General features: G+C 41.9%; 1 protein-coding gene across 1 annotated transcript; it reads right to left on the minus strand.

The window, feature by feature from the left end:
- On the minus strand, window positions 1–27,684 carry ass1 (argininosuccinate synthase 1). Its single transcript, XM_084935294.1, has 15 exons — window positions 27,438–27,684; window positions 25,901–26,035; window positions 24,945–25,013; window positions 24,402–24,590; window positions 22,686–22,742; window positions 22,516–22,590; window positions 21,795–21,865; window positions 21,657–21,687; window positions 16,536–16,626; window positions 12,125–12,209; window positions 9,934–9,998; window positions 7,137–7,268; window positions 4,686–4,842; window positions 477–542; window positions 1–384 (listed from the first exon to the last, which is right to left on the minus strand). Exons 1-15 carry the CDS (start codon window positions 27,675–27,677, stop codon window positions 336–338), a joined length of 1,512 nt encoding a protein of 503 aa, XP_084791420.1. The 5' UTR covers window positions 27,678–27,684; the 3' UTR covers window positions 1–335.
- Window positions 27,685–27,916: the final 232 nt, after the last annotated feature.

Here is a 27,916-nt window from a genome sequence, read left to right on the forward strand (position 1 = left end):
GAAATTTCACCCCTTTTTATTTGAATACAAACAGTTCATGGTATTAAAATAATGATGCCAAGAATAGAAAATTCCAGGGAACCAAATACTAAGAAATACATATCAAGAGTTTATCCACAGTTCATATTTTGGAGTGAGCCAATCCTGCTGTTACGTGTGAATGACTGCTTTCAACTATGAAAATGATGTGCTTCCTATTGTGCTAATACAACCAACACTACATAATAAGGCATAAGGTAGATACTAGAGGCACAAAGACTAAAATTTGTTGGTGTGTAATGCGTCATGGAGAGAGAAAACAAGAAAAGAAGGTGTTGTTCCACAACTGACACCAACTACTGCTTGGTGCTGGACAAACCCTGCAAGCGGTGGTGTTCCCTTAACCTGTGGAAGAAAAATATATAAAGAAGGATGAAGCATAGGTGTGAGCTGGCTTTAATAAACAGTCATTCTTTGGTTTTAAGGCGAACGCTAACCTGACGGCATTAATCCTGATGAATCCAGAGGCATCACACGGGTCGTAGTCTCCCTGCACGTCCATGCTGAAACAAAAAGAAGTCAGAAAAGAAGCAGGTGAGCCAACAGGGAGCAATCTTCAAATCTGGGATCAGTTAAGGAGGGAGCAAACACTGAAGGCAAACGTTAGAGGACAGTGGGGTAACAAACTGATTGAAGTGTTTGCCGTCACTGGCGTGAACATAAAGAGAGACAGAGCCTCATCAACCGCTGGGATAACTGGATCATTGATAATCTTTTGAAACAGTGTCCCAATTGATTTTCCTGTGAATGCTCTTCTTTAGTTGCTTGTCCCGAATGAAAGCGCATCAATACGGCAGAATGAAAACACGCTCACGCATACAAGAACACAAAAGACGCACATAACCCATTTACAAACAATCCCATCATATCAACTGTGAGCTAAGTGTTGAGATGATTTTGTAATCTGCTGTCTGTCTTCCAGTTTATCCACTTCTTGTGAAAAAGTAGTAAATCTATAACTTGCGGCGGTGCGTTGTCCCATGTTGTCGAGGCTGCTTGTTGTATAGTCATCTCTTCTTAGTGTGTCTCACAAAGAGTGCCCGTGTGCTGTGTAATTACAGCAGTTTCTACCTGCAGTGTTTAATACACTCCCTTACTGAGTCCTCTCCTTCTATGACACCCCCAACTCCCGGTGTACAGCTTGCACTCATTCTTCAAAAGCACTTAGCAAAAGAGGAAATTGCCAACAAATGATAGGATAAACACTATAAAAAGAAAGGCCGACAACTAAATCATCAACTCTCAATACAAGGCTCCCTGCCCAGCACCTGAACACCATTATGAGTGAGTGGCCACAAAGAATACAGCACTTTGTGCCTGTGTGTCTGCAAGCATGTGATTGTGTATTCCTTTAAGAAACCCTGCAGTCTAATTGAGAGCGGAGACTGCTGAGAGCGAGGAGGGTGACATTTCTGTCTCAGATGGGTGCGGCGAAGGGCTGTATTACCACTGTGTTAATGACGCCGTTTACTGTTGCCTGTGGAGAACCAACAGGATGTCAGCGGGGGTTTCATGCCTAATCTGGTCTCTATGTGTGTGTGTGTGATTTTGACAGGTTTTCATGTAGTGGCAAATAAGTGAGAGTGTGTGTGTATGAGATTGCTGCTTCCAGGTGTATCACTGTCAGGTACGTCCATCTGTCAGTGGCAACGAAGAAGTAATTCACAATAAGCTTGTCATCTAATACATAAGTAAGTACTCGTTTGTATATCGATGACATATTACATCTATAAAAATGTGTTGTTAAGTAGTTTTACATGTTTTGTAGAAACTGGAAAACATTCCAACAAGTCTGGCATGGCCACTTTGTTAGGAACGCTCGGTTAATTGCTTTTAAAGCAAAATCTAATCAGCCAATATTATGACAGCAAGTCAACGCAATTAGGCATGTAGACATGGTCAAGGCACCAAAATTGGACAAGAGAAGACTGGAAAAACATTGCCTGATCTGACGAGTCTCGATTTGTGTTGTAGCATTCAGATGGCATGGTCTGAATTTCACGTAAATAACATGAAAGCATGGATCCATCCTGCCTTGTATCAATAGTTCAGCCTTGTTGGTGTGTTTGATATTTCCTTAGCACACTTTGGGGCCTGCCTGAGTATTGTTTCTGACCACGTCCATCCCTTTAGGACCACTGTGTGCCCGTCCTTTGATCGCTCCTTCCAGCAGGATGGTTTCTTGAACATGACAATGAGTTCACTGTACTCAAATGGTCTGCACAATCCGGTAGAGCACTTTTTGGATGTGCTGGAACAGGATATCATCTCATCATGGATGTAAAGCTGACAAATCTGCATCAACTGTGTGGAGCTGTCATGTCGATTCGGACCAAAACCTCTGAGGAGTATGTTTTCAGCACCTTGCTTAATCTGTGCCATGGAAGATTAATGCAAAGGGGGTCCAACCCAGTGCTGCAATACCTACTAAAGTAGCCAATGAGTGCGTATTAACTTATTTTTAGGGGATTTTATGCATTTTATTGTACAATAGAAAGCACTTAAGAAAGTTCTGGTTCACTGCATTTTCCCAAAATAGATCAAGTTTTCATTCAGTTTGTTTTATCCATTGTTCTCGATTAAAGAATAATCCAATAAAGTTTCTTCTAAAGTGCCAATAGACAACTTCCCCCCTGCACCCTTACCCTCTGCCTCCATTTTAAAGCCCCTTTTGTATTAGGCTGTTAGGCTTTGTTGCTAACTGATTTAGTAGATATAATTCCAGCTGAAACTTCTGAACCTTCCCAAGTCCTGGAGCTCTTTTCATTGAGCAAATCCCCTTCTAAGTTTCACTCTTGGTTTTAGCTTCTGTCACTATCCCTTTTTGCTCCTTTTCTTTTACTGGGTAGTTTTCATAGCTACTCTGGTTATACCGGCGTCCCACCATCTCAGCTACCTGGAGAAAGCTATCGATAACTACAGAAAAAAATAAAAGCATATTCTTGTTTCAGGTGTATCACTGAGTTTTTATTTTCTTACTTGGAGGCAGAATTACATACCGAAAGCAAAAGCTCATCAGGAGCACCTCTAAAATAAAATAGTGTCTTTATTCTATATATGTACATTCTGTATCTCAAACACAGATCTTATAAAATGCAGTGAGATCTATGATCTTTAAAAAATTGCAATGTATGACATGTTTTCCTCATTGTTGTTAAATGTTAATGCTAACACTAGTTTCAGAAACTGAGCACTGGTGCGGTTCCAGCTGGCACTGCATTTGAACTACAAATAGGAGAGGCCAGAAGATGAACAAAATCAATTTTGTAACTATTACGACTATTTTCTTTATAACTTCATCATCTTACTTAAGACTTTAGTAAAAACCCAAACATTTGTTGGTTTCACGTTGCCACATATAAAGAATTTCATACTTTTCTTTGTTGTATACGATCAACAAAGAAAAGTATATATGAAACTCAATATCTTTTTGTTTTTAACTGCTGAAAGGCACCTGAGAGTCGGCTTGGTCTCGTAAATTCAAGCATTTATTCTCAGGTTTAGCATGTAGGGCGACAGGTCTGTAGTCACAGGTGTGTGTTTACCTGAAAAGACAACACCTTATCAAGAAAAACCTGCTCTCCATGGGTAAGAAATAAAACCGTGTGTCAGTGTGAGTGACTAAATTTGAGACTAATGTGAGAGTTTTTTGGGGGGCTGATGTTTCTAAAGAGCCCCTTTATGTGGAACCACTGGCCCATCTGTCAGTGGCCCCGAGGACTTTGCGATGGTGCAACACAACACTGAGTCACACAGACGTATCATCCCTGCTGAGAAATGTGACTTTATAAAATGAAGCCTCGTATCAAAACACAAGCGTTCATCAACTAAAGCCAAACAGCAAATTGTCTGTTTAAAGGAATGAGGAGTTATAATTTATCTAAAACGAGTTGAAAGTTTAGAGAAAACTGAATATTAGTAAAAAAAACTAAACTGAAACAAGCCAGTATGGGTTACTAAAGCTGGCTGCCTGCCTGGTCTGAGTACAGTATAATCTCTGTTTATCTCCCCCTCTCTCACAGGACAAAATGTACACTCACCGTATTGATTTTTTTCTCCTTTTTTTAAACTGGCTGTTTCGCTTGCCAAACCAGTCTCAGGAACTGAATGGCTGACTGTGTGAGGCATGTTTTTAGTGTCTCTCTTTCTGACCTGCTTAACTAGCATGACATGCTGGTGCTTTCCTCTTAAAAGCCGAGTGAAATCACCTCTCTCGTCTGGCTGAAAACACCATTAGCTCTCTGACTTTAGGGTACAACTGGTGTGTGTGTGACTGACGTGGAGATGGAGAGACATATGGAGGAGGTTTTCACTTTGGTCAGTGCTGAGCCTGCCCAGAGGGCATTAGGGGTCACCCTCCTGAACAAACCCACTGTTACCACAGCTAAGAGGCCGGGACGGTGGGGGGGTGTTGAGGTCTGCCCTGCAGGAACTGAGTCTGACACTTCTCTGATGTCTTTGTGAGGCAGGGTCAGTTAAGTATGCTGATGTGGAGATCATCAGAGAGCTTTGTCAAAGTGACCTAATAACAGGCCGACTGGTGAACATGTGGATGCACCAGAGCAGCACCACACGCAGCTGTCACTTCTGTCTTACAACCACACACACACACATATGCACTTTTTTGTATTTCATCCTCTGCTTACCTGACTAGCTCCTCGTTGTACAGGGACTTAGGTGACTCTCGTCCCAGGATGTAGACCTGACCCTTGAAGACAGACAGCTGCACTTTGCCCTCCACGTTCTCCTGGGACTTGGCGATGCAGCGTCGCACAAAATCACACTCTGGACTGTACCAGAAACCTGTAATGCAAAGGTTGGTTTAGGAGTTGTTTTTATTATAGTCCAGGCAGATGGAGAGATAAGACAAAACCAGGGCAGAAAAACAAGAAACAAAAAAAACCCCTGCAGTTCCTTGAATGACCACTTGAGGCATCCACCCAAAAATGAGTCAATCCCCATAGAGTCCCCATCAAAGATCCCATATTTAGAGAATAATTAAACATGTGTACAGCCTATTTATAAGCAGTTCATAGATAATATTTTAATAACTTGCCAGTATTAATGGTAACAAGGCTTAAAATGATGCATTATAGATCCCCATCCACATATAAAGCAGTGATATATTGTTGTCACTTTACAGCTACCAGCTGGTCATGATTGGTTATTCAAGGTCACCCTGTAGCTTAGTTAGCACGTCAGCAGTACGTTTCACTTCTATCAGTCATCACTATTAACGGTCCCTTCAAAAATGGGAAAAGGTTTAATCAGGACCCGCCCGCTTCACATCACTAACGGTTCCCTCTCCTTCTAGTGTCTTTCTGTGTGGATGCTTTGAATGACAGGTGGATGCAGACCATCTGCTAAGCTTCACCTCTGCTAACTGGAGTCAGTGGACCCTTAGATTATCTTTGAAGTGTTTTAATGGAAGGATTTTCAACTTTGTGAACTTTATTTGTAAGCTAATTGGAACCAACTACAAGATATCAGGGTTTATGTGAGGCACTAGTGAACGGATGCACCTTGCAAACCAAGCTTAGTTAGCGTTAGCTGGTTATTTAGCTTTTCATCCATAATAAATGAAGTTCAAGGCTTCATATTAGTTCCAAAATAGCCACTGAATATCATCATGGTTGCCATGTCCACCCGTTTTATGGAAACTATAGAAAAAGAAACTATTGTACTCTTAAGATCTTACCTGTTGCTTACACGACTGTGGAAAAGTGCTTGTGTTGCTGACTTTTGTATTGATCACATAGCCCAAGATCTACATAAGTGCTATAATAAAACCTGGAAGCTTTTGACTTTTTGTTTCTTATTTACTTTAATGCAGTGTTAAAAATCCAACTCGGATCAAATTTGGTGGCTCTTCACAGTTCACCTGCACATGGTTTTTCAAAGACACTTGGGAGGCACGTTGATCTAAACAACTTGTTTTTTTGGGGACTTTAGTCGTCACTGTTGCTTCTTTGTTTTCATGTAAAGCCAAACACCTGGAATCAGGACGCCTTGTAATGGATACGTTTGGGACTAACACATGAATAACAATTTAACATCTAAACTGCTTAAAATCTTTCCACTGTATTTTCCTTATTTATTGAATACAAGTATGGATGGCCACTCAGATCTGACTGTTCGCTCTTTTATGAGATACAATTCTTTCTCTGCTCTGGTCTCGTTTCTGTCTCAGGTAAAGCTCCTTTCCCCCTTTCTTTTCTCCAATTTTGATGAGCTGGATCATCAGTCACTAAGACAGATGGGCGAGGGACACGTCTATATATGTTCAGAGGTCAGTCACACCCCACTCAGCAGGGGTCCTTCTCTCATCAGAGGCTGACCTCCACCTCATCATCTGGCCATGTTCAAAGACAATCATTCCTTTCTTTTTTGATCTTCGTGTTAGCTGCTTCTAGATGTCAGCATGGCTCTGTTAAGTGGTTGTTTGAGAAGATTACACGAATTATCATTTTAAATCGTCAATCAAAGAAAAATCTGTCATTTTGGTCTTTTGCTTTCATAAGTGATGTGAAAGTGATGCTTTAAGATTTGGGCTTTCTTTAAACCCCTGCAAGCGGATTTAGATTCATTTTAATCAACTAAGCAATTATTTGACCGCTAATCAGTCGTTTAGTGTCAAATGCGTCTTCTCCTATAAAACACTGTTTAGGTAAATATTGCAAAAAAACCAGATGCTGAACAGGTGGATTGTTAACATAAGTCCCACTACCAGCCGTCTGCTATCTGCAGAGTTATTAATGATTTAAACCCACAATGGGTTTAATCTCTGCCCTCCTCAAAGTATCACCTTTGTGTGTGTGTGTGTGTTTCCTGCCTCTGGAGGGTATAACTGAAGCAACCTAGTAGTCAGTCTGTAATGGCACTGATCCTATTATGTGGATGAAGGTGAAGAGTGAGCAGAAGGGAGGATTAGGACACCTGAGCCGAGAAAAGCTCAACACACACGTGTAAACACGCTGAACATACAGCAGTGTACGGCTGCATGGAGCGTGTTTGCTTCTTTCTTACAGGAACTGCACAGGAGAAAAACAGAATAAGAGGAAACAACATAATTAAGATGAGATATTTTAGGCACTCACCATTGTACACAAGTTCAGAGAACTTGATACCAAGCCCCTGTTTGATCCTCCGCACCTCTTTGTCCATGGTAAAGGTCTCAATGTCTAAGTGGGCCTTCAACAGAACTGTACCTCCTGGGGTTTCATATATCCCTAAACAAACCAAAGCAAAAATCAACAAAACAAAGTCAAACTTGCACAAAAGACTTCAGCTGGGTTTTAGATGAGAGTGCTGGCACCTTTACAAGCTTGACTGCGCATGAATATCATATTTTTAGAGGCACTGGGATAGTGCACATAATTACTTCCAAGGCATAATCTTCACAGGCCATTCATAGCAACATAAACTACAAGGTCTGTTCATTTGAACTAACTGCAGCCAAACAGCTATATCAGCCATCTGACAGACAGGCCTTCACAGTGCTCACAAAACATGGATCAGCCTGTGACAGGTTAGGAGGCCCCTGCCAGCCCAGAGTCTGGACCAGGGCTCTGACTACCCTGCAATTTACCCCCTCTGGACAGGGAGGGAGGGGTGGAAGGGAGAAAAGATGAGGTAGATGACAGGAGAAATGAAGCTGTCACTTAAATGTCAGGTAAAACAAAAGGAGGGCAGGCAGGAAACTGCTACAAGATCTGACCGTAGGAAGAAAAAAAAAAAAGCTCTATCAGTGCCATCAATTTTGGAGCGAGCTGAAATTTTGAGAAACTGTGAACGCAGTTTTTTCATTCAATACAAGGTTCCACATGTCTTTTGTCAATTTGAATGACAAGCGCACTTTCGATTGGAGCAACGCTGCCTAACAGACACTTCACTACAGTTTGTGTGATGTGCTTCTGGCTTCAAAGCTCTTTCCTAAAGTTTAACAGATGAATGCAACTTAAACTCTTCCAAACTCCTGAGTGTCCGAATCCGAATCTGTACAAGCCTAAAGACTGCTGATCTGAGAAGCATTTATTTTGTGCTGGGAGGTAAAAAAACAAAGCATTAGTGATGCCGCTAATTGTCTAAAGCCTCAAAAAGGCTGCCACCTGAGCAAGAGCGGCTTGTGGCTTTTTGGAGATCCTGGGCCACGGAGGGCACGTAAAGACATTTCCGTTCTAGGCTCGATCAGATAAATGAGTTAAAACTGCCCCCGAACAAAACTCGGCTTAAGTGCTCCGAAAACAGAACTAGCTTCACGAAGAGTAGGAAACAATGAAACGCTATCTGGTTAAGCCCCAACAGTGGCAGTTTAGTTAGGCTTAAAGAAAGAAAATCCAGTGGCTTTGAGGTTTATACAGTCAGTGCAGGTATGCTAACCATGGCTGCAGGCCTGCAGGGGTTCAGGACAGGAATTTATTCTTTTTAAGCTGATCCTCTTTGACCCTTCAGGCAAACTGTTAGCTGAGCATAAACAGGTAGCGCAAGCAAGCGAATAAAGCTAAATATCTTCTAGATCAGGGGTGACCTCCTCAACATGTCCTGAAGTTCTCCAGAGGCTTGGTAACGAACTAATCATTTGATTCAGGTGCGTTGACCCAGGGTGATATGTAAAACCTGCAGGACACTGGCCCTCGAGGCCTGGAGTTGCCCGCCCCTGTTCTAGATCAAGATGAGCTGGTTAATTATTGGTGGGACTCTTTAGATGAAGACATTAAAAAAAGACTTTTATAAGTATTTTTAGAGCCAGCATCTTGATGTCTGACAGCAGTTTTTGACGAGGCAGCCCGCTCATCAAAAGATGAGGCCATTTCCGACTGCTTTTGCTGAGGCCATCATGGGTGCACTGGTCAGAGGTCTGACAGTGTTTTGACAGGAGGGAAATGTTAGTCTGGCACACAGGCTGCTGAATGCTTTGTAGCACAGTGACAAGATTCTTGACAAACCATTTCAATCCTTGCCGCCTCCCTGACCCCACACAAATAAATATGACCCAACACAAATGACATGTCCCCGCTCAATTCCTCCCATCTTCTATTGTGCTAACACGAGTGCCGTTTCCGAGGACAGCAACGTGAACACTTGATGGTAGTTATTCAACCACTCGGGCACCTCTTGCTCCACCTCTTCCTATTGCTTCAGTGTAGGAAACAGCTTTGATCTTTTGTTCAGTCGAGGGGAGAGAAAAGTGGGCTTCCCATTTTCCAATTTCTACCTGCCAAGTGGCGCCACAGCCACAGTTTGTTGGCCAGTCAATTTGCCAATCATAGCACATAGTGTCGGGGAGGAAGAGGACAGTTTGTGTAAGCGTGTCTCGCAAGGCCAGGGCTGCTCGCTGGCCCTGTATATTTGCTGTGGTAATACATGTAGAGACCTAACAAAGGAGCTTTTCAAGTTGCCTGCTGATGCCAAAGATAAAGAGACAAAAAACCCCATCCTAGAGCGATATGTGCGCAGATACGTAATCGACTGTGCATTTGTGTGTATCCATTGGAGCGTGTGCACCTTTCCTCTTCACGGTGTGTGTTTTCTGTATGTGTGCATGCATAAGTGAATGGAAGCAACTTTGGAGTCTATGATTCCAGGTGAACCACAGGAAAAACATTTCTCTTAAGAAGTGTGCTCGCCACCCGGCCCACTTTTATGGAAGTAGAACAGCAGAGGTGACACTTGAAGCATTCATGTAAAATAACTGCAAATTGGATGAAAGCTCTGGATGTTGAAAGGAAGGCTTTCAGTGCATGTAAAATTAAAATACTATGAGGCAGTTCAGAGTAAGTGCAAATATATGCGCCTTACTGCATTTACAGTGGATATTATTGCTCAAGTAAGTCAGGAATGGTGAATCTGGCACAAAAAAGAGACAAAGAAGAACAAAACATTTTTAAGTCTTACCTCGGGACTTCATGCCGATGAAACGGTTCTCTACAATGTCTATCCGGCCCACTCCGTGTTTTCCCCTAAGAGATAAAGACAAGACTGTTGGATAAACTCCTAAATTATTTAGATCATCAAAAATGAAGAAGTGCTCTGCCAATTCCCTAATTTCTTGACCTTGAAATTCCTTTCTATTCAATCTGTGTGACATTTTGGGCCTCACTGCAGAAAACAGGTGGAAATTGTTGATTGAAAATGTGTGTTACACTTTTTTGCCTATAAAAGTCCACGAATAACATGCTCAGCCAGCTGCTATGCATTCCTTAACAATGGCCACGGGCGGCCAGCATGTTTCTCCAGCTCAAGTATATTTGTGCAAACTATATATTTTAACATGTTTGAATAATATCAACACTTAGCAATAAATCAGAAATAAAAATATTTTGAAATATTTTACATTTTTACCTGCCCGAGTCACCTCATACATTTTAGCTGGAGTTCATCTGTAGTGAATACAGCCTGTCGTTTGTTCACCTCAGCTTGTATTGTACCAGGTGTCCACGCCTGTTTACTCTGAATGAGGCTGTAAAACAGTGAATCCCACTTCTATCTGATGACAGCAATGCTAAGGTGAGTTTTTGAAGTTATGCTGAACTTTTCTATCAGTGAGCGCTGCCATTAGCTGCTGTTAGAGAAACTTTCTTTGAAGTGGCTCACACACTTAGTGAACAAACTCTGATATGATGTGAGAATGTAACCAAGCTATTTGTCAGAAGGAAAGGGCGATTTTTAAAATACTCGAGCCTAACATTACCTGGAAGAACATTCGCTGTTGTTTTATGTCTCCAGTCCGGAGGGTTGCATGTCGGATCTGCAATAACTAACTATGGCGGTACCAGTAATAAATAAGCATGTTTACCCACATTTTCTTTTGTTAGACCCCTGACTTGAGTTCAGGAGTCTTGGCTGAGGCTGAAGGTGATGAGAAAGAGAATGAGGGAGGAGAGAGAGCAATGATGGCTGAGGCAGATGAAAGAGAGGAAGCGGAGAAAGAGATAATAAGAAACAGATAATGAAATGTAGAAATATTAAATGGTCATATATAGTTTAAAAGACCTACTCATGATCTTTAAATTAACACTTGACACTTAGGTGTTTTTAATTGTTATCAGATTTCCCTTTTCTTTCGGAATTCTCCAAAATCTGGAACATTCCAGTGGAATCCTATTAGAGGACAGAGGGCTAATAGAGCTCCAGAAACCAGGGTTGTGTCTGGCACAATGTCCGCCTGCTGTGACTTTATCAGAATTATACTACAAATGTGGAGGCATAAAACATTTGAATAACACATAAATGTTTATTTTGCCTGAAGTTAAACTCTTTTATTTAGAGATCGATAAATTACTACAAGTGATTCTTGCAGACCCTTTGGCTCACAGCTACTTAATACTGAATGAACAGCTTCTACAGCAACTACAGGAAAATGACACCTGAATGTGGCCCATACAGCTATTGTTTTGGGGTGTGTTTTTTACTTTTTGACCGTCGTTTATGCGGGAAATGTTGACTCAGAGTGCCCAATGAATGCTGTGTGCTGAAGTAGAATTACATGTTTTAGTCCTGAAATGCACTACTATGTAAATCTGCTTGTGTCAAAGAGCAGTAAGAATTCAAATAAACCCAAAATATCTTGGGTAGATACACACCAATCATGCAATCATAGGAATGCATCATCAACATCATCTGAGTGCTTAAACTGAATAGAAATGTGCTGCATTAGTAACAGTAGTAGTTTGTATAACTTCATTATAGATTATGTAAACGATAGATAATCTGTAACAGTCTGAAGGTCTGAAGTTAAGAACTAAAGAAAAAAAAGTGTGTGTAAAATAAAAATCACAGGAAACACCTTGAAACCCAAAAGCAGCAGAGGAAAACAGTTTGTTCTGTGGTGTCGCCTGGTTCACCTTTAGTATTTCTCATTTACACTGACGGTTGGAAAGCAGAGAGAGGAAACAAGGCTGGAAGAGAAACGCAGGAGGGAAAACTGGTGGAAATTGATCCCAGGGCCAGCAGCGACAGACATCATTCTAGAGGTGGTAAACTTAACCACTGCTCCACCTCTGGGGACACTATCCTGATAGAGAGGCTTACTTACAGCCGTACACAGAAGGTGCGTGTTGTTTTGAAGCCACAGAAAAATGCTTACGCGATCTCATTGAGGTAAGAGAAGACATCCAGTGCTGTGTTTTTGGAAATACCATCGTTCATATTGGTCACCTTGACAGGAACACCTGCAGGAATAAAATACTGATTTAGAAAAAAAGATTTTTTTTTAACACCAACATAGAAACAGAATCATAAATAGTAACTAAAAATAGCTTTGATGCAGGACGTTATCCATCCTCTACATCATGCTTTCTTACATCTGAGATTCAAACAGAACAAAATTTTATCTATAGGCTGATATCCAAGTTCTCTGCTTTTCTGATACAACAAAGAACAACTACAGCAAAGCAGGCAGCTGATAAATTAATGTAATGCTCAAAAACACAAGAAACACATCAAAGAACCATGAGTTTACTTTCAGTCTAGTTTCAAAAAAAATGTTTTGGATAAATGGCTTAAAAAACAAATTATTAATTTTCACCGAACAAATATAAAAAGAAACAAAAACAAAGCAGAGTTTATCAAATCTGTTGACAAGCGCTTATTATCTCAGCCAGTCAAATAAATAGTCTCCAGCTAAAAGTGAAAGCCATTACAAAAGGAGATGGAGAAAAGGGCTAATAAATTCAAAGGCCCTTCTCATTTGAAAGCTGTGAAATTGTGGGCTGGCTTTACCTAATTCAATTACACACACAGCTTTGTTACCCATACTCTCTTCAGCTCTGAGGTTTTTTTCCTTCTCACTTCTTGTGTGTGTTTTGCGCATGCGCTGGAAGCTAAAGCACCTGCACTCATCTTCCTATTGCTCTTTAGACGTCCACGATCTCTCCGCACACTTAACCCAAGTGCGCATCAATCACTGTCATAGACCTGCTTATTCGTGGCCTTCGATAAAGCAACGCAGGCCAAAGGTGGAGGTGGAAGGAGGGGGGGTATATATCCTTTTTAAGACTGCGCAAGGAGGAAGCAGGACGAAATCCGCTGCGCTGTCCATCCCGAGGCCTACACACACTTGAGCGTGCTTGCAGTTGTCAGTCAAACAGCTTTGAAGAGAAGAGCAGCACTTCTCTGCTTTTCAGCTAGCGTTTGCTAAGCGCTAATGGGACTGACATGTGAGGGACTTGGCTAATTTTTTTAGACAAGGGCTTTGTTGACAGCCCATTCTCATATCGCGGGAATCATGGTGGCTCCCATGGAAGACGAAGAAGAAGAAGAAGACGAAGAAGAAGAAGAAGGGGAAGAAGAAAAAAAAGAGTGAAAGCAGGAGAGGGCAGTGTGTTTTTTAAAACGTGCCCTCTCCTAGATATTTAATAATTAGATTAAAAGTTTAAATAAATTAGCTGAGCATCTGAACGTGGGAGTGCAGGGGTCGGCTCTTTTCGTCCTTGCGCTGTTCCGGGTTCTATCATTTACCGAGGGGGTATTTTTCCACTCATGATCCCCTTTCTTCAGTTTCTTTTCTTTTTTTGTGGCCTAACAGTGCAGACAATGGGAGTGCAGACACAGTTGTAGGAAAAATTACTGCTTTACATTTTTCCTCTGTGTCTCTTTTTCCTCCTTACCTCTTTGGCAAGAAAGGAGGGAGGGATGATTTTTTTTTTTCACTTAAAAAAGGGGAGAGGATTGGGGGAACGGAGCGTTTGACGGGGGTAGAAAGGTTCCTGTCGTTAAATATTCTTTTTTAATCAGTGAGAAAACGTTGGTGAGAAAGGCAGGGATGAAAAGGTGGGAGGGGGAATGAAATGAAACATTCTTGTGCTGATCTTGTGCTCAGAGGGAGGAGTAGGCTTGGGCCTTTGTGTGACAACTAAAACAGCTTTTGTCATAGAGCGCTCAATAAAAGGCACAGAGAATATGTGTGAAAATGGAGCACAGGCATGCAAAGGGCCCGCGAAACCAGACCGGGCTTTTACTAGAGCATCGCTGTTTTACAAAAGCATCTCCAGATAACCGACGCCGAGCAACTTGTTTCGGAGTTAAACATTTCTTTGGGGGAAACTGGTAAAGAGAGATCGGGGTATCCATTTTTGTTGCGGATCCACTGAAAGGCATTTTCATTTGCTCTTTAAAATTTCCTGCTAAACTTTTGAACTTCCCTTAAATTACCCTTATAGCTTATAGCTCGTAAAGCTGCCCACTAAGTCTGTTCAATCAGAGGCGCTAGTGTCTCCTCAGCCTATTGATGTTGCCGTAGTTCAACCTCCACTGAGGAACCACGATGAAGGGACATCTGTGCCATTTGCCCCAGGCTTGGATGTGTCTTGCTGTTTTCTTTTTGCACAAACATGTGACACTTTCTACTACTCACCCTGAGCCTCGTAGCAATATATCTAATGAGCGTTCCCCTGGCCCCTCAGGGCTCAATGTATTAGCTGGAGTTAATGCTTCCGGCCTGTGTGTGTGCCCCCGGGTCAAACATGGCAGATTGGGACCAAGTAATGCTGTGAGGGGTTAGGGATAAGACTGGGTGGTCAGAAATGGTGATAAAGTGCAGCTGAGTCCGCCTCAGATCTGTAGCCCTACAGCTGTAACCATCAGTGTTAAGTAACAAGATGAGGTACGGCCTGCAGTGGACAGTGAGCGATAGTGGACGCGACGTCTTAACGATGATTAACAGAAGTTTTAAATTTAACACATTTTTTAATGTTTATGCATGACATGCAACAGAATGTCTCCAGGTTTGATGGAGCAACACAAAGTAAGGCAGAGGACAAAGAAATGACACTAAAAACACTGCGTGATTATCCTTCATATAATTCACCTCCTTCTTAGAGGTCACCACAGTGGCTCATCTGTCACACCAACCCTCTGCAGGTCCTCCATCACCACATCCATTCTTCAATTATTCATCAAATACATGGCAACAGGTCAATTGAATTGTCTGTTTTTCAATTCGCATGATAAAGGTTTCACCTCCGAAGTATCACAAAAATCGAGCCTTCACTGTCATCCAGTCATCTTGAACTTTTAGTTCACTCTTTAATCTTCTCCTCCCTCGATTACTCTTACTCGCTCTTGATGTGCATCTCTCAGTCCTCCTTAGCCAGTCTCCGTTTAGTGCTGAACGCATATTCTCACACATTACAGGCCTTCTTTCTTCCCTTCACTGGCTCCCAGTGAAATTTATTAACATATGAAGCTCTACATGGACAGGCCCCTGTTTCTTTTATTAGAGCTGCTGAGACATCATCGCTTCAGCAGACTTCTCAAATGGCTGAATCAAGGTCTCCTAACTGTTCCACCCTCTTACTTTAGAGTCAGAGGCGAGACTGCTTTTGAGACTGCGGTGCTCAAACTTTGGAAAAGCCTCCTTCAGCCTGTCAGGCCGGCCAAATCTGTGATTTGCTTTAAACGGCTGCTGAAAACTAATTTTTACAAGTTAACTTTCCCTTAATCTTTTCCTCTTTACTCTGGACCATCGTTTACATCTGTTTGTGTGTATGTTGGAATGAATATGTGACCCCATGTTTAATTATTTGTCTGTATCTTGGAACATGTATACGTATCTCTAATGTGTAGCTTTTATTCAGACTGTGAAGGACTTTTTAACTGTGTTTTGGAAAGTGCTATACAAACTCATCCATCATATACATGAACAGTACTGTGTAAAGGACTTGCACCTTCCCTGATTTCTTTATATTTTGCAACAAAACTGTGGAAAAAGGTGCAGCAATTTATTAAAAGATGTGCAAACAGAAACACAGTATATAAAGCACATGCTTCTTCTTCTACACTTCTTATTAGGCAAGCTTTCTTGTAATGTATTCAAATAGTCTTCAGGAGTAGTTCTCTGGGCTTCTTTAAAACCCTTAAAAGGCCCTGGGGACTTTTTGTGGCTTTTTTTTTTCCGGTTACAAGCCATTTGCACTGTGTTGAATGGAATATAGCCAAATTTTCCAAAAAAAAGTTTGGTATAATTTTATTTCAAAATTTGACTTCCTGACTTCCTTAAGGACATTTAAAGCTCTGTGTGTTGATCCTACGCCATCTCTGTCAAACTGTTATTTTGGGCATTTTTCATAGATTCAGCAAAAGAAATTGCAGCAAATTATGTGTTTTGCCACCGCCTGGTAGTAACAAAGCACCCAAATATACCATTTAAAACAGTTTCTTTGCTAAGCTGTCTGTTAATTGTAGACAATACAGGTGTCTTTTTTAAGCTTGAATGACTCACTGATCATTGGCTTAACAAAAAGCGGTGTTCTGAAAATGGGCAGATACAAGGGCGGAGCTGAAAATGAGTGAAAAAGCAGTCAAAGAAAAACTTTGAAAGAGCTTTAAAAAAAAACCTGGAGACCTATTGCTGAAAACTTTTAAAAATTAAACAGAATAAAAGCAAAAAGAAACGATGGGTGGCTTAAAACTTTTGCACAGTACTGCAAAAACAGGTAAAAGACAGATGCAGACTGATGGAGGGATCAACAGGTGACACATGTGGCGAGCCCACAAACCTATTTTGAACTCTATCTCCAGCACATCTTGGACATTTGGAGAGTCTTCTGGGTTCTTGGTCATCAGGTACAGGTCAGCCGGTGCACGACTCTGAAAAACACACAAAGGCACACACTCACTCTCTCCATTTCACACACTTCACTCACTGAGAAGAATAACTCTGACCTCTTGAGACCTCATCAAAAAGAAAAAAGAAGAAAAAAACAGTATGAAGAGACTGTTGTGTGAGGACACGGCGGGCAGAAGAACAGAGGGAATGATGCGTGAAAAAGAAGAGACCTAAAAACGACATCAGGACTTTAGTGAAGACAAAAAAAAGGGGGGAAAAAATCAATGTTCCATTTTTCTCCTCTATTTGGTTTCATTTTCCCCGTGTGGCCCTGCACCACAGGGGAAGGCGAGGAAAAGCAGAACACAGCGAGAAAGAGTGGAAAAGGGCACGAGAATGAAATTACTCACATCCTAAAGAACAGTGTATACCTGACAAGTGAAAACACAATAAAACCCCACTGATGCTACGACAGCACCGATCTGAGCAGCAGCTCTGCCCGTCTGAGAGAATCTGCCGACTCTATCGTGTTTCTGCCATTCTCTCACTCTTCTCTAATCTTCCAGTTTTCCACTTGTGATTTTCTGAGTGACGTTTCCCCTTCTGCTTTATTTTCAAATGAAGAATCTTCCCCTAAATGGGCATCGCACAATAAGACCTTCAAGTCTACACCCTAAAATCCACTAAAGTTGTCCTCGTTGACAGACATTTGTCGTTTTTCTTTTTTCCAGCTGGCGGGAGCCGGGAGCGATTTCAGTAAAGTCACGGCTGGGACCTAAAAGAGCGTGGCGGTCTGACGTGCCTGCCCAGCGATGCACCCCTCCAACAATTACACGGCATTAGGACAAGATGATGGCCAATGTCTCCTGAGCTGAGGCAAATTGCAGGGGGACTATGCAAAATAACCACTGGGTGCATTTAAATGGAAAGCTTTACCAGACTCTAAATCATCATTCAATAACTAATCGGCATCCGCTCGCCGCCTGTCAGTGAGGAGAAAACGAGCAGCGCAATCACTTTCCTTCCTTTTAACTAAACACCGAAATTGACTGGGAAGGCAGCCGTCTCCCTCTCCTTCATTTTCTGCCTCAGTGCCCTGAAAGATGCCAAATGAGAGCGAATGGGAGAGGGACAAAATGACTGCCCTAAAAAGCCTTTCGATGCTTACTCTTGGAGAGGGAAGAGGGAATTAATCTTTTTCTAACCAGCAAATGCAACACAGCACATGAGAGGCACCAGCTGGAAGAATACTTGCAGGTGGCGGGATGCTACACTACAGGAAACCTGTTGTTTTTGTTGTTGAAGAACGTCCGAGTTTAAAATAACCACTAAAGTATTTTCACACGATCAGCTAAAAAAAAAAATCATTAATTTAAAAAGTATAGTAGCAGTAATGCTCGAAAACTGATGCCAAAGCTGAGAGCTTGAACTTACATACTACTGAATACAAAAAAGAAGGGGGAAAAAAGGAAACGTAAAGGGACAGGGTTGTTTCCAGTGAGCGAGAGATCAATGCATTTCAATTCAAACCCCCTGCAGGTGGACCTGTCCCAAAGCCGTGGCCCTGAAAGAGAGGAAAAGGTAGAGATGGCGAAGGCGGGGGGTGACGGGGTATTGGTGGGAAATGGGGCGTGAAGCGCACCATCATGTAGCACAGAGCAGCTCCTTTGGCAGTCTTTGCTTCTGCGATATTGTTGTGCTAAACGTGGCCCGGGCAGCAAAAGGAGAAGGCTGACGCATGAACTTAAAGCAAGTAAATTTCTATCTTTCCACTTATTAGTCGCCTCATTGGTTTTCAATCAAAGCCAAAAAGGGGCCAAAAGAAGCAGAAATGGCAGGAGGAGAAAGCAGGATTTGGGAAGAGAGCGGGAGAGGATGGTTTAAAAAAAAAAAAAAAAAAGAGGGAAAAAAAAGGAAAACATGTTTGGCGCAACAGATTGGAAATGATCCTAAAATCACCACGTTTCAAGTCTGTCCTTCTCCTTAAAATGCAAACATGGCAAATTTAGACAAGAATAAAACAATATGCTCGTGTTGTGCTGTAGAGATATTTATATTCATAGCGCCCTTGGATAGTGTCACATCCTGGGCTGAATTTAATGAGGACAGCAGGCGCTTGTCTATGAAGGCAAAGCTGCGATGATGACGATGCTTAGATGGGCACAGAGAGCACTCGCCGAGTAGAACAGGTCAGGCTAATGAGACCTGAGGGCAGCGAAGGCGCATGACAAATACTGATCTCTTTGCTTCAGAGCGCACACTGACATGTATACATACACCTACGAGCCCACTTCCTACCCCTACAGGCAGTCCTCCGACCATCCATCTTTCCAGCGATCAAATGTCAACGGCAGCAAACAAGTTTTCATTTCCTCTAGGTGGGCAGGGGCACGGCGTTTCGCTCCTTTACTCCTGGTCAACGGGAGCAGTGGGCCATCAGCTCCCGGATCAAAGAAAAAAGGAAAAAGAAGCAGGCCCGGGGAAACTCGCTGACAGAGGCTATAATTAAGACCGAGGTGATGTTTTAATGACTCGGGACGAGTGTCAAGCTGCCTCAGGGCGGACTCTGACTGCTCATGTGTGGAGGGACGAAGAGAGCGGGGACAGTGAGGAAGCTTGAGGATGTGGAGACATCCAAACACAAGTGCCGGATTGTTTACCACACATGATGGATGACAGAACATAAGAGGTGCTAAGCAACAATTAAAACCTCAGCTGTTTTGCCAACTGGTGGTGGTCTATGAAGTCAAAAAAACATATATAACAGCACATAATATTTGTTTATCGCCTTCCTAGTTAGCATTTTGTTTCCAGAAACATAATTAGGCAAATCCTAGGCATTAAAACCCTGCACGTTCATATTCATTACAGTCTCTAATATCTCTTCTTAATTAGTAAAGAATAAGCAGGGGACAAAACATAGACTACACCTTCATGTTCCCAGCAACACCAGAATCTAATAACTTTATAACAACCACTACATCAGTGCACTTATCAGATGCATGCCAACAGTCTGCAACAGCTAGCTAAAGCTGGCATGAATGCATGTCTTCACATAGGTTAACGTTGCCATATGGAGATGAGTAAACAAAAGCCTGCAGCCATTGTGGTGCAGGTGACCTGGTTTGGGGTTATCAGGAAGGATACAGTGTTAATCACAGAGTAACCTGAACTGCTGACGCTTATCTACAGACGAACATATGAGCGACCATTTGGATATTTTCTAATCTGACGGTGTTCAGCAGAGAGGGACCATTGTATCACAGATACAGAGGGGGGGACTATTGTATCGTCTGAATAGTCGCGGTCCGACCTCAGCCTTCAGGGCTGTAACTGGAGCAGAGAGACAGGCTGGCACAGAGAGCAAGGTGACCTCTATCAGATGACCTTCAGGTAGATCAGAATGTGACCTGCTGGTTTAAGAATTTGGAGGGGGAAGTGACTTTTTGGTTTTTACCCCCCCCCCCCAAGTTTAAATTGCACTGGTGTTTTTTTTAATTAAAATTTTAACAAAAAGACTTGAAAACTTTTTTCTTTTTTGTAAAGAAATTTCTACCTAGTCCCACATTTCAGGCTCTGGGGTAATATATTCAAATCCTTTTACCACTTCAGACCTCTGTGCCATAAATATTTCATTGTATTTAAGGCCATGAATCGATTCAATATTGGAGAAAAGGTCCAGCACAAACCCCTCCCGAATTAACTCTCTCACACACACACACACACACACACACACACACACACACACACACACACACACACACACACACACACACACACACACACACACACATCGCTATGCTATTGAGCTGGTTCGTCTCATTCTTTTCAAAACATTTCTCCACAGGACGGCCACTAAAGAGGCAGCGGAGGGGTGGGAAAGGGACAGAGAAAGACAGCAAGAGATGGAGGTCTGTGAGTTACAGTGGCCCTGCCCCTGCATCTCCGCTCCAGCAGCGCAGGACCCCTCGCCTCCCTGTGACACCCCGTCCATTGGGGACTCATCTGTCTGGCGCACTGTCTTTGTACTTTACTGTTACTGGTGACATTTTGGTGTCACGGTGTCATGATGAAATGGCTCCCCTCCCACGTCGCAGCCTGCGGCGGCGCAACTAGTGGAACAATGAGGTCCCGAGGAGTTGGGGTTGGAACTCAGGAGGCCCCAGCTGGGCGCAACGCCCTAACCCTTCCCCCTCCCAGGCTCCCATGAAATCGGGAATTAGTAGAAGCGTTGCTGACGACAAGTCAGTGTCTGTGTGTCCCAGGCTCTTCCCAGGGCCTGGCGAGGACCCGGGGTGAGGAGAGACAGAGGCACAGACACAACGACCGAGGGATGGGAGCTCTGGGGGGCGTGGGGGGGTCACTGGGGGCAACCTGTATGTACTGCACTGACCTTTAACCTTGCAGAGATCAAACCCTTGACTCACCCATGGCACTGTGGGAGAGTGAATCATGTTTGTCTCTGGCAGGGCTGGCATTGGTCAGCAGACTGAAGGGAAGGTTTACTGATGTGTCCCTCCAAGTGTCTGACACATTTAACCACATGTACACACAAAAACGCAGCATTAGGTCTGTTAGCTCGGCGTGTGCGCATGAGATGGATGCTGAAGAGATGACTCACAATGGTAAAAAATGAGATGTACCGTCAAGCGGCTTATGCAGGTTTATTTCTATTTCTCACGATCGATTTCAAGAACAGGTACCGATCTGAAGATGATGTCATCCTTCAGAAGTTTAGGCAAAACCTTACCTTACCTTTTCAGGTTCACTTAAATTGTCTTTGCACCTGTGCAAAACTCTTCTGATCAGCTCTTGTTTTTACAAGCTTGAACAGGGGTGTCAGTGAGGAAGGTTAGAAAAAAATGCCTCAGACAGTCTGCACAAAACAATTTTTGGTCTATTTTCTTAGAACAGTTACAGAACACCATATTGGAAGGCATTTCTTTAGTTAACAAGTATTATACTGTAACAGCTTTAATATAAATTCAAAATTAACACAAGTAAGTCCCCGCAGGATTAAATATAAAAAATGATGAATTATGTTTCCTTTTATTAAACATTGCGAGCTTACCTTGGGATTCTCCAGGATGCCCGACTCGTAGCTGTAAAGAAATTTGAACAATTAAAGTTTCTCACTGGAAAAAATAAAATAAAATCAAAGATTCTGAAATAAGAGCTAAAGAAGATGCATCACACCAGTCCTGCTCACCTGATATGCATGAGGTTGGCGTCCATGCTCCAAGGTGCCCGAGGGGTCACAGGCACAGGGATGCCATGCTCCTACAGTTTAACAGCAAAAGAAGCTTTTAAGTTACATCCTGTGAGCGCGACTTGCAAAAGGGTACGTCTCCACTGAGAAGGTTCTGACTGAAGGATTACAGACAAAGACATTTTGTATACATATATTTTTATTATTTTTTTTAAAGTAAAAAAAAAAATCAGCGCTTTAAGACAAAGTACATTTCACAATTAACTCACAGGGTTGCCTGAAAGGTGTTGGCTAAACATCATGACCACCCTCTAGTGGGAAAAACTGGTCGGCCCATCATTTTTTTTTTGATGCGACTACATCGACAAACGTCCACCAGAATACAAGTAGTCCAAGTAATTTAATCTGAGAATCTGAGGTAATAAATAATTAAAGCTTTCAATGCAAAATGTTCGTTATAATATAGCCTCTAATCTCCTTTTTTGGTAGTCCACTGCATGCTTAATAATTGTTTTTTCTTCAAAATAATTCAGGACAATGTTAATGTCACTATTAAGTGGATGGTACTTTTAGGACTTGGAGATTTGATCAGGTAATTGTTAGGATTTTTTTTTAGTCAAAGGGTGAATCTGTACCTTGAAAATGTTAACAGACCCATTGCTATGAAAATAAAGGGGGTAAAATAATTGTGTTTCTGACATTATGCCATTGACAGAGTTACCTTTGCATACTCCATCAAGTCCGTCCTCCCCCGGAAGCGGTTGTAAAACTCGGGTATCCTCCAGGGTGCGATGATCTAAAGAACACAAACAGAGAAACTCTTTCCAGCTATACTGACATTACTCCACAGTGTCAGCAAATTACATCCACACAATAAATAAACAAACTCACCTTGACCTCAGGGTAGAGGGCATAGCATGTTAGCTCAAAGCGTATCTGGTCATTTCCCTGAAAAGTGCAAACAACAGTTCAACTCGATGTTTCTTGTGTTACTTGTTGTATCAGTTTACAATAAACACAGATGATTAAAAGTGTGTGCAGCAGGGCTGTTGCTAACATTTTTAATCATTTATTCATATTTTCACTAATAATCTGCTTTATTTTTTTTATCTATTAAGGGCCAGAAAAGACCCCAAACCCCAAGTTTACATATTCAAACAATTAGTTTTCCCCAAACTACATCCTAAACTCAAAAATGCCCTCCATGTACTATCAAAGACAGTAAAGAAAACCAAATGAATCACAGTTACTATGCAAAAAAAACCTTAAAATGAACTATTTTACTTCACACTGACTCAAATTTTTTAGAATTGTTGATTACTTTTTGTGTTAATGGATGAACTGATTAAATTTTAGTTGTTTCTTAGTTGTTAGTAGTTGTTTCTCTACTGTCTCTTTCTATAGAAGCTTGTTTCTGACACTAGAACAAAAAAAATCACCTACTAAACATTTTTGTTATCTACAATTTAGAGTTTTGGATTATTATCCTAAAATTTAAAAATAGTTACTTTTGGCTTACTAACTCAATTTTTCTGTGGCTTAAACAAGCTTCCATAGTTTCCTCATTATCAACACAAATAGTAAAAGAATAAATGGGCTGCACTTTGAAACACGAGGCAGGGTACACCGGCCTCTCACACAGCTATAAGAAGTTACAATGTTTTAAACCTGTACTTTAACTCCATGATGTGGTTTTTGACTCCATCTATAGACAACATGTGGACACTGCATTTCAGAAAAGACGTAAAATAATAGAAGGAAAATGTATTTAAAAAGTACAAGATGTTTTTTAAAGGGTTTTTTTTATTTTCCAGAAATATATTTGAAAATATATTATGAATCCCAGAAAAATCTCCATAAATTTGCAGTGTAAATATACAGGAACTATTACTAACACAGCTAAATTTGTGCTCTGAACATACATCGGGTCAAATCGGGATATGAAAACAATGGCATGAAAGTGTGGCTAACTGCAGTAAGTCTAAATAATGAGAACATCACAAACTGTCACTTTCACAACCTAGGCTGAGAAAGTTCTTGGCATGCAGCCTGAAAACATCTTCATCTGGTACAGCTGCAGTCAGGACACTTGAACTTTAGCTGACTCAAAGTTGTCTTGATCTGTTAAATTACCAACTCTGACCAAATAAACTCTGTGCTCCTATTTTACCATTTGAGCTGTACGCTCTTTCCCATTAAAAAGGCTCACTTTAGAAATAAGACAGCTGTTATTCAGCTGTTATGCCTCTTTCTTTTCAAAGGACTAAATAGAAAGGGTTTCTGAAAGAGGAAGGGTAGATTTTAACTTTGTAGTCTTATTTAGGTTAATAAGCAACTGTGCAAAGAGAGCTAGACCTAGACCTAGCTAATAAGTCTGTACTTTGAAATTGGTTGGGATCAAAACACCTCAATTTTAACCGCCATGTCTGAGGCTTAATTTATAATAAGAAAACTGATGCTTTAGTCTTGTTTCACAAGCCCTGCATTTGATTTTATGTCCCTGCTCTTCAAAAAATAAAGATGTAAACTTATTCCCGGAATCACATTTGCAGATTTTGGTCATTCTTACCCCACACGGCATAATTCCATGCCCATTGTCTGACTTACCTTTCCAGTGGCACCGTGTGAGACAAACTGGGCACCCTCCCTGCGTGCAATCTCCACCTGACGCCGGGAAATGCAGGGCCGTGCTACCGCAGTGCCCAGCAGGTATCGGTCTTCATAGACAGCATTGGCCTGAACTGCAGGCCAGATGAAGTCCTCCACAAACTCTGTACGAAGGTCTTCAATGAAAACCTGCACAGCCACAGAGGCGAGGACACAGAACAGGGCTTTGTTAAAATGGTTCCATCATGTCATTTGTCCAGAAGACTGACTGTGACTCTGACTGTGGTGCAGAATCAAGCACTGCCTTGCTAACTCGTCCGTGAAATAAAATCCTAATGAAATTAATAACAATTTTCCGCCTTTACTATAACTGCAACACTTCTACATCTAGAAAAAAATATTAGTATTGGGATCAGTGCCAGAAATCCAGGATTGGTCGGGCTGTGCATAAGCATTAAAAGCATTGTAGCTGACATTCTCTGATGTTGCTCACACTGCAAACAAATCCTAATCAAATACACATCCTGTTTCACTGACGCTTACCTTCTTTGCACCGAGGCTTTCCGCCTTTTTCTGGGCAGCTTCAAAGTCTTCGTCTTGCCCGATGTTGGCCTAGAAAGACAGAAAAGCGCTGTGAATGTGAACGTTGATGTTGAAATCTCCAGGGGACACAGGATGAACACAATAAGAAGATAAATATGCAGGTTCTCTAGTTTAGATTCTTCTCTAAATTAAATGCATCGACACACAGAGGCACGTGCCTACCAAAGTGTTATTTTTGACAGTCCACCGTCTTGCAGTTCAGATCACATCTGCTGAGGAGATGCAACAACTGAGCGTGAACGCCACTCGAGGCCATGAAGAGGCTGTACTGATCTCCTGAACTGAGCAAGGGACTATTTTTCTCACATAGTAAAGTGAATTGTAGCTGCTCTAAAAGAACCTGCATATAACAGTAATCATACATGAATTATACTTGCACAGTGGCACAGTAAACCCTCTCGGTTTTTGTTTATGTGACTGTTGTTTAGCAAATTCACGCAAGTGCATGGTTTTGTAATTTCATGAAACATTACACTGGATCATGTACTGGATGAGTGCTTTCTTTTACTCCACTGAAGAGCTAGAGCTGAGGTGTACATCCTGTTCAACAGCTATGAACCTTTGGCTGACACCCACCCCCACTGACCTAAAAAAATCACTAAATGAAGTTAGACAGTCGGAAAATCTGCCTACCGTGCAGTTCTGAGTGGCTGTGGGGCAAAACGCAAATCCAGGCAGATTTGAGCTGTCATTATGAATCCAAACCTTTTGACCCATGCAGAGATACCCAAAACGGTAGGTCTTGGGGTTGTTTTTATAGATTTTTTTAATAACAGACCACAGTGAACACCTGTAACCCTTTCTAAAGCCAACTGTACAACCAAAAGGACACAACATGCAAAAGCCTGGCAGCATAAAACTAAACCAACTGTTGCGTGCATGGCTTCAAACCTTACCAAGTAGGTGATGACATCATAGCCCTGCTCCTTGAGCCAGACCAGAATGCAGGAGGTGTCCAGTCCACCACTGTAAGCCAGAACCACGGTACCTTTGGACATGATGAGTGCTTTTTGCTGAAGCAGCCAAAGAAGCTGTCGAGTGGCAGGGAAATAATTACATTAATTCAATGATTACATAACTATTAACTCGTAATGACGAAATGTCAATTAATAACCCAAATTCTGATCGCTGTCCTTGTTTGACTTAACAGCAGGTCCCAACAGACCATTAGTTCAGATAAGTTTTGGACAATTCTTGATTTGGTAAAGTTTCCAAGGTTAGCTTGGAAAACTTCCAATATAAGGTCAGATGCTCAAATATGAGCATTTTCTGCTCACAAACTTTAATACCAGCTATTGCGCAGGCAATTGAAACAGATCTTGAGTTAATAAGGCTGTAAGGAATAAATGTTTTGACCTCAAGAGGTAATTTCTTTCTTTCTGCAGAGTCAGTCTCCTACAGATCTCCAAACTTCATGTGGCCTTCAGATCAGCTCAAGAACAGTTCGTAGAGAGCTTCATGGAATGGGTACATCCATCACCAATAATGGATGTAAACCACGCTGCTACTGGAATCTAAAGCAGTGGATACGTGTTTGTCTGGAGTCACAAATCAGACTTCTCTGTTTGGCAATCCAAGACATGAGTCTGGGTTTGAGATGAGAGATGAGATGAGAACGGTACTTGTCTGACTACGTAGTGCCAACTGTAAAGTTTGGTGGAGGGGGATTATAGTTTGGGCTTGTCTTTCAGGAGTTGGGCTGGGTCTCTTAGTTCCAGTGAAAGGATCTCTTAATGCTTCAGCACACCAAGAGATATTGGACAATTTCATGCTCCCAAATTTGTGGGAACAGTCTGGGGATTGTCATTTTCTGTTTCAACATGGCTGCACACTAGCTCACAAAGCAAGGTCCAAAAAGACATGGATGAGTGAGTTTGTGTGGAAGAACTTGACTGGCCCGCACAGAGTCCTGACCTCAACCCAACAGAACACTTATAGAGCCAAGACTACGAGCGGGCCTTCTCGTCTAACATCAGTGTCTGACCTCACAGATGCGCTTCCTGAAGAATGGTCAAAAATTCCCAACAAACACACTCCTAAACCTCACGGAAAGCCTTCACAGAGGAATTGAAGAAAACAGGGTGTGGTTTTGAGATACGACTTGCACTGCATAATTACTGTTCTTTCAAATATGCCGGTGCTAAAAAAACACATTTAAAGAAAAGGTTTAACAGTCGCAAGAGAGCTCTCTACAAAATGTTTTCATCCTACTGGCGTGAATACATACTTATTACCGACACAGGTATGAATATTTCTGGGAGATGTTGCCAACAAGGTTTAAGGGGCGCATAGAATTACCACAGCAACTGAAGTCACCGGCGACTGACGGCAACCTCCAGCTAAATTCACAACGCTCATTATGATTGCGTAACTACCCTTACAGAGAGAAATAAACACATTTACATGTATGATGTATAGATAGTTTGTACTCACACAGACACTAGCAGAGGGTTTCTTTCTAACCGAAGAGACGCGTGTGTCTGTCGGTGAGGAGCGCAGGAAAGCAGCAGCGTGCTCGGTTCGCTGACTCTGCTGTACGGTTTGCTGACCTTCGCCATACGTTGCGTCATCCACAGGGCACACAACGTGCTCGTGTCGCTTTTGACCGACAGCATTTGTTTTATTTAAGAATTTATGGGAGCACCAGAGCTTGCTCAGTAGATACACTGGCATTTAAATTTAATCAATCTGAAATTCATTAGGAATCCATTTCTCCAGATTTTGTGCAAAGCAGGAAACGAAAATACATACGTAGGGAATTTGCAGGCGTTTGCCACAGACCAGTACCCCCGTTTTGTCAGTGAAAATGAATTTAAATACACATTTGATGCCCAGGGTATCACAATAAGAACAGGCAGTGCAATTTCTCTACTATTAATCTCTACTTTTAACATTAGGCTGAAAACATTCCT

This window comes from Perissodus microlepis, chromosome 7, assembly GCF_051167445.1.
Source record: "Perissodus microlepis isolate ML-2025 ecotype Zambia chromosome 7, ASM5116744v1, whole genome shotgun sequence".
In the NCBI taxonomy this organism is placed as follows: domain Eukaryota; kingdom Metazoa; phylum Chordata; class Actinopteri; order Cichliformes; family Cichlidae; genus Perissodus; species Perissodus microlepis.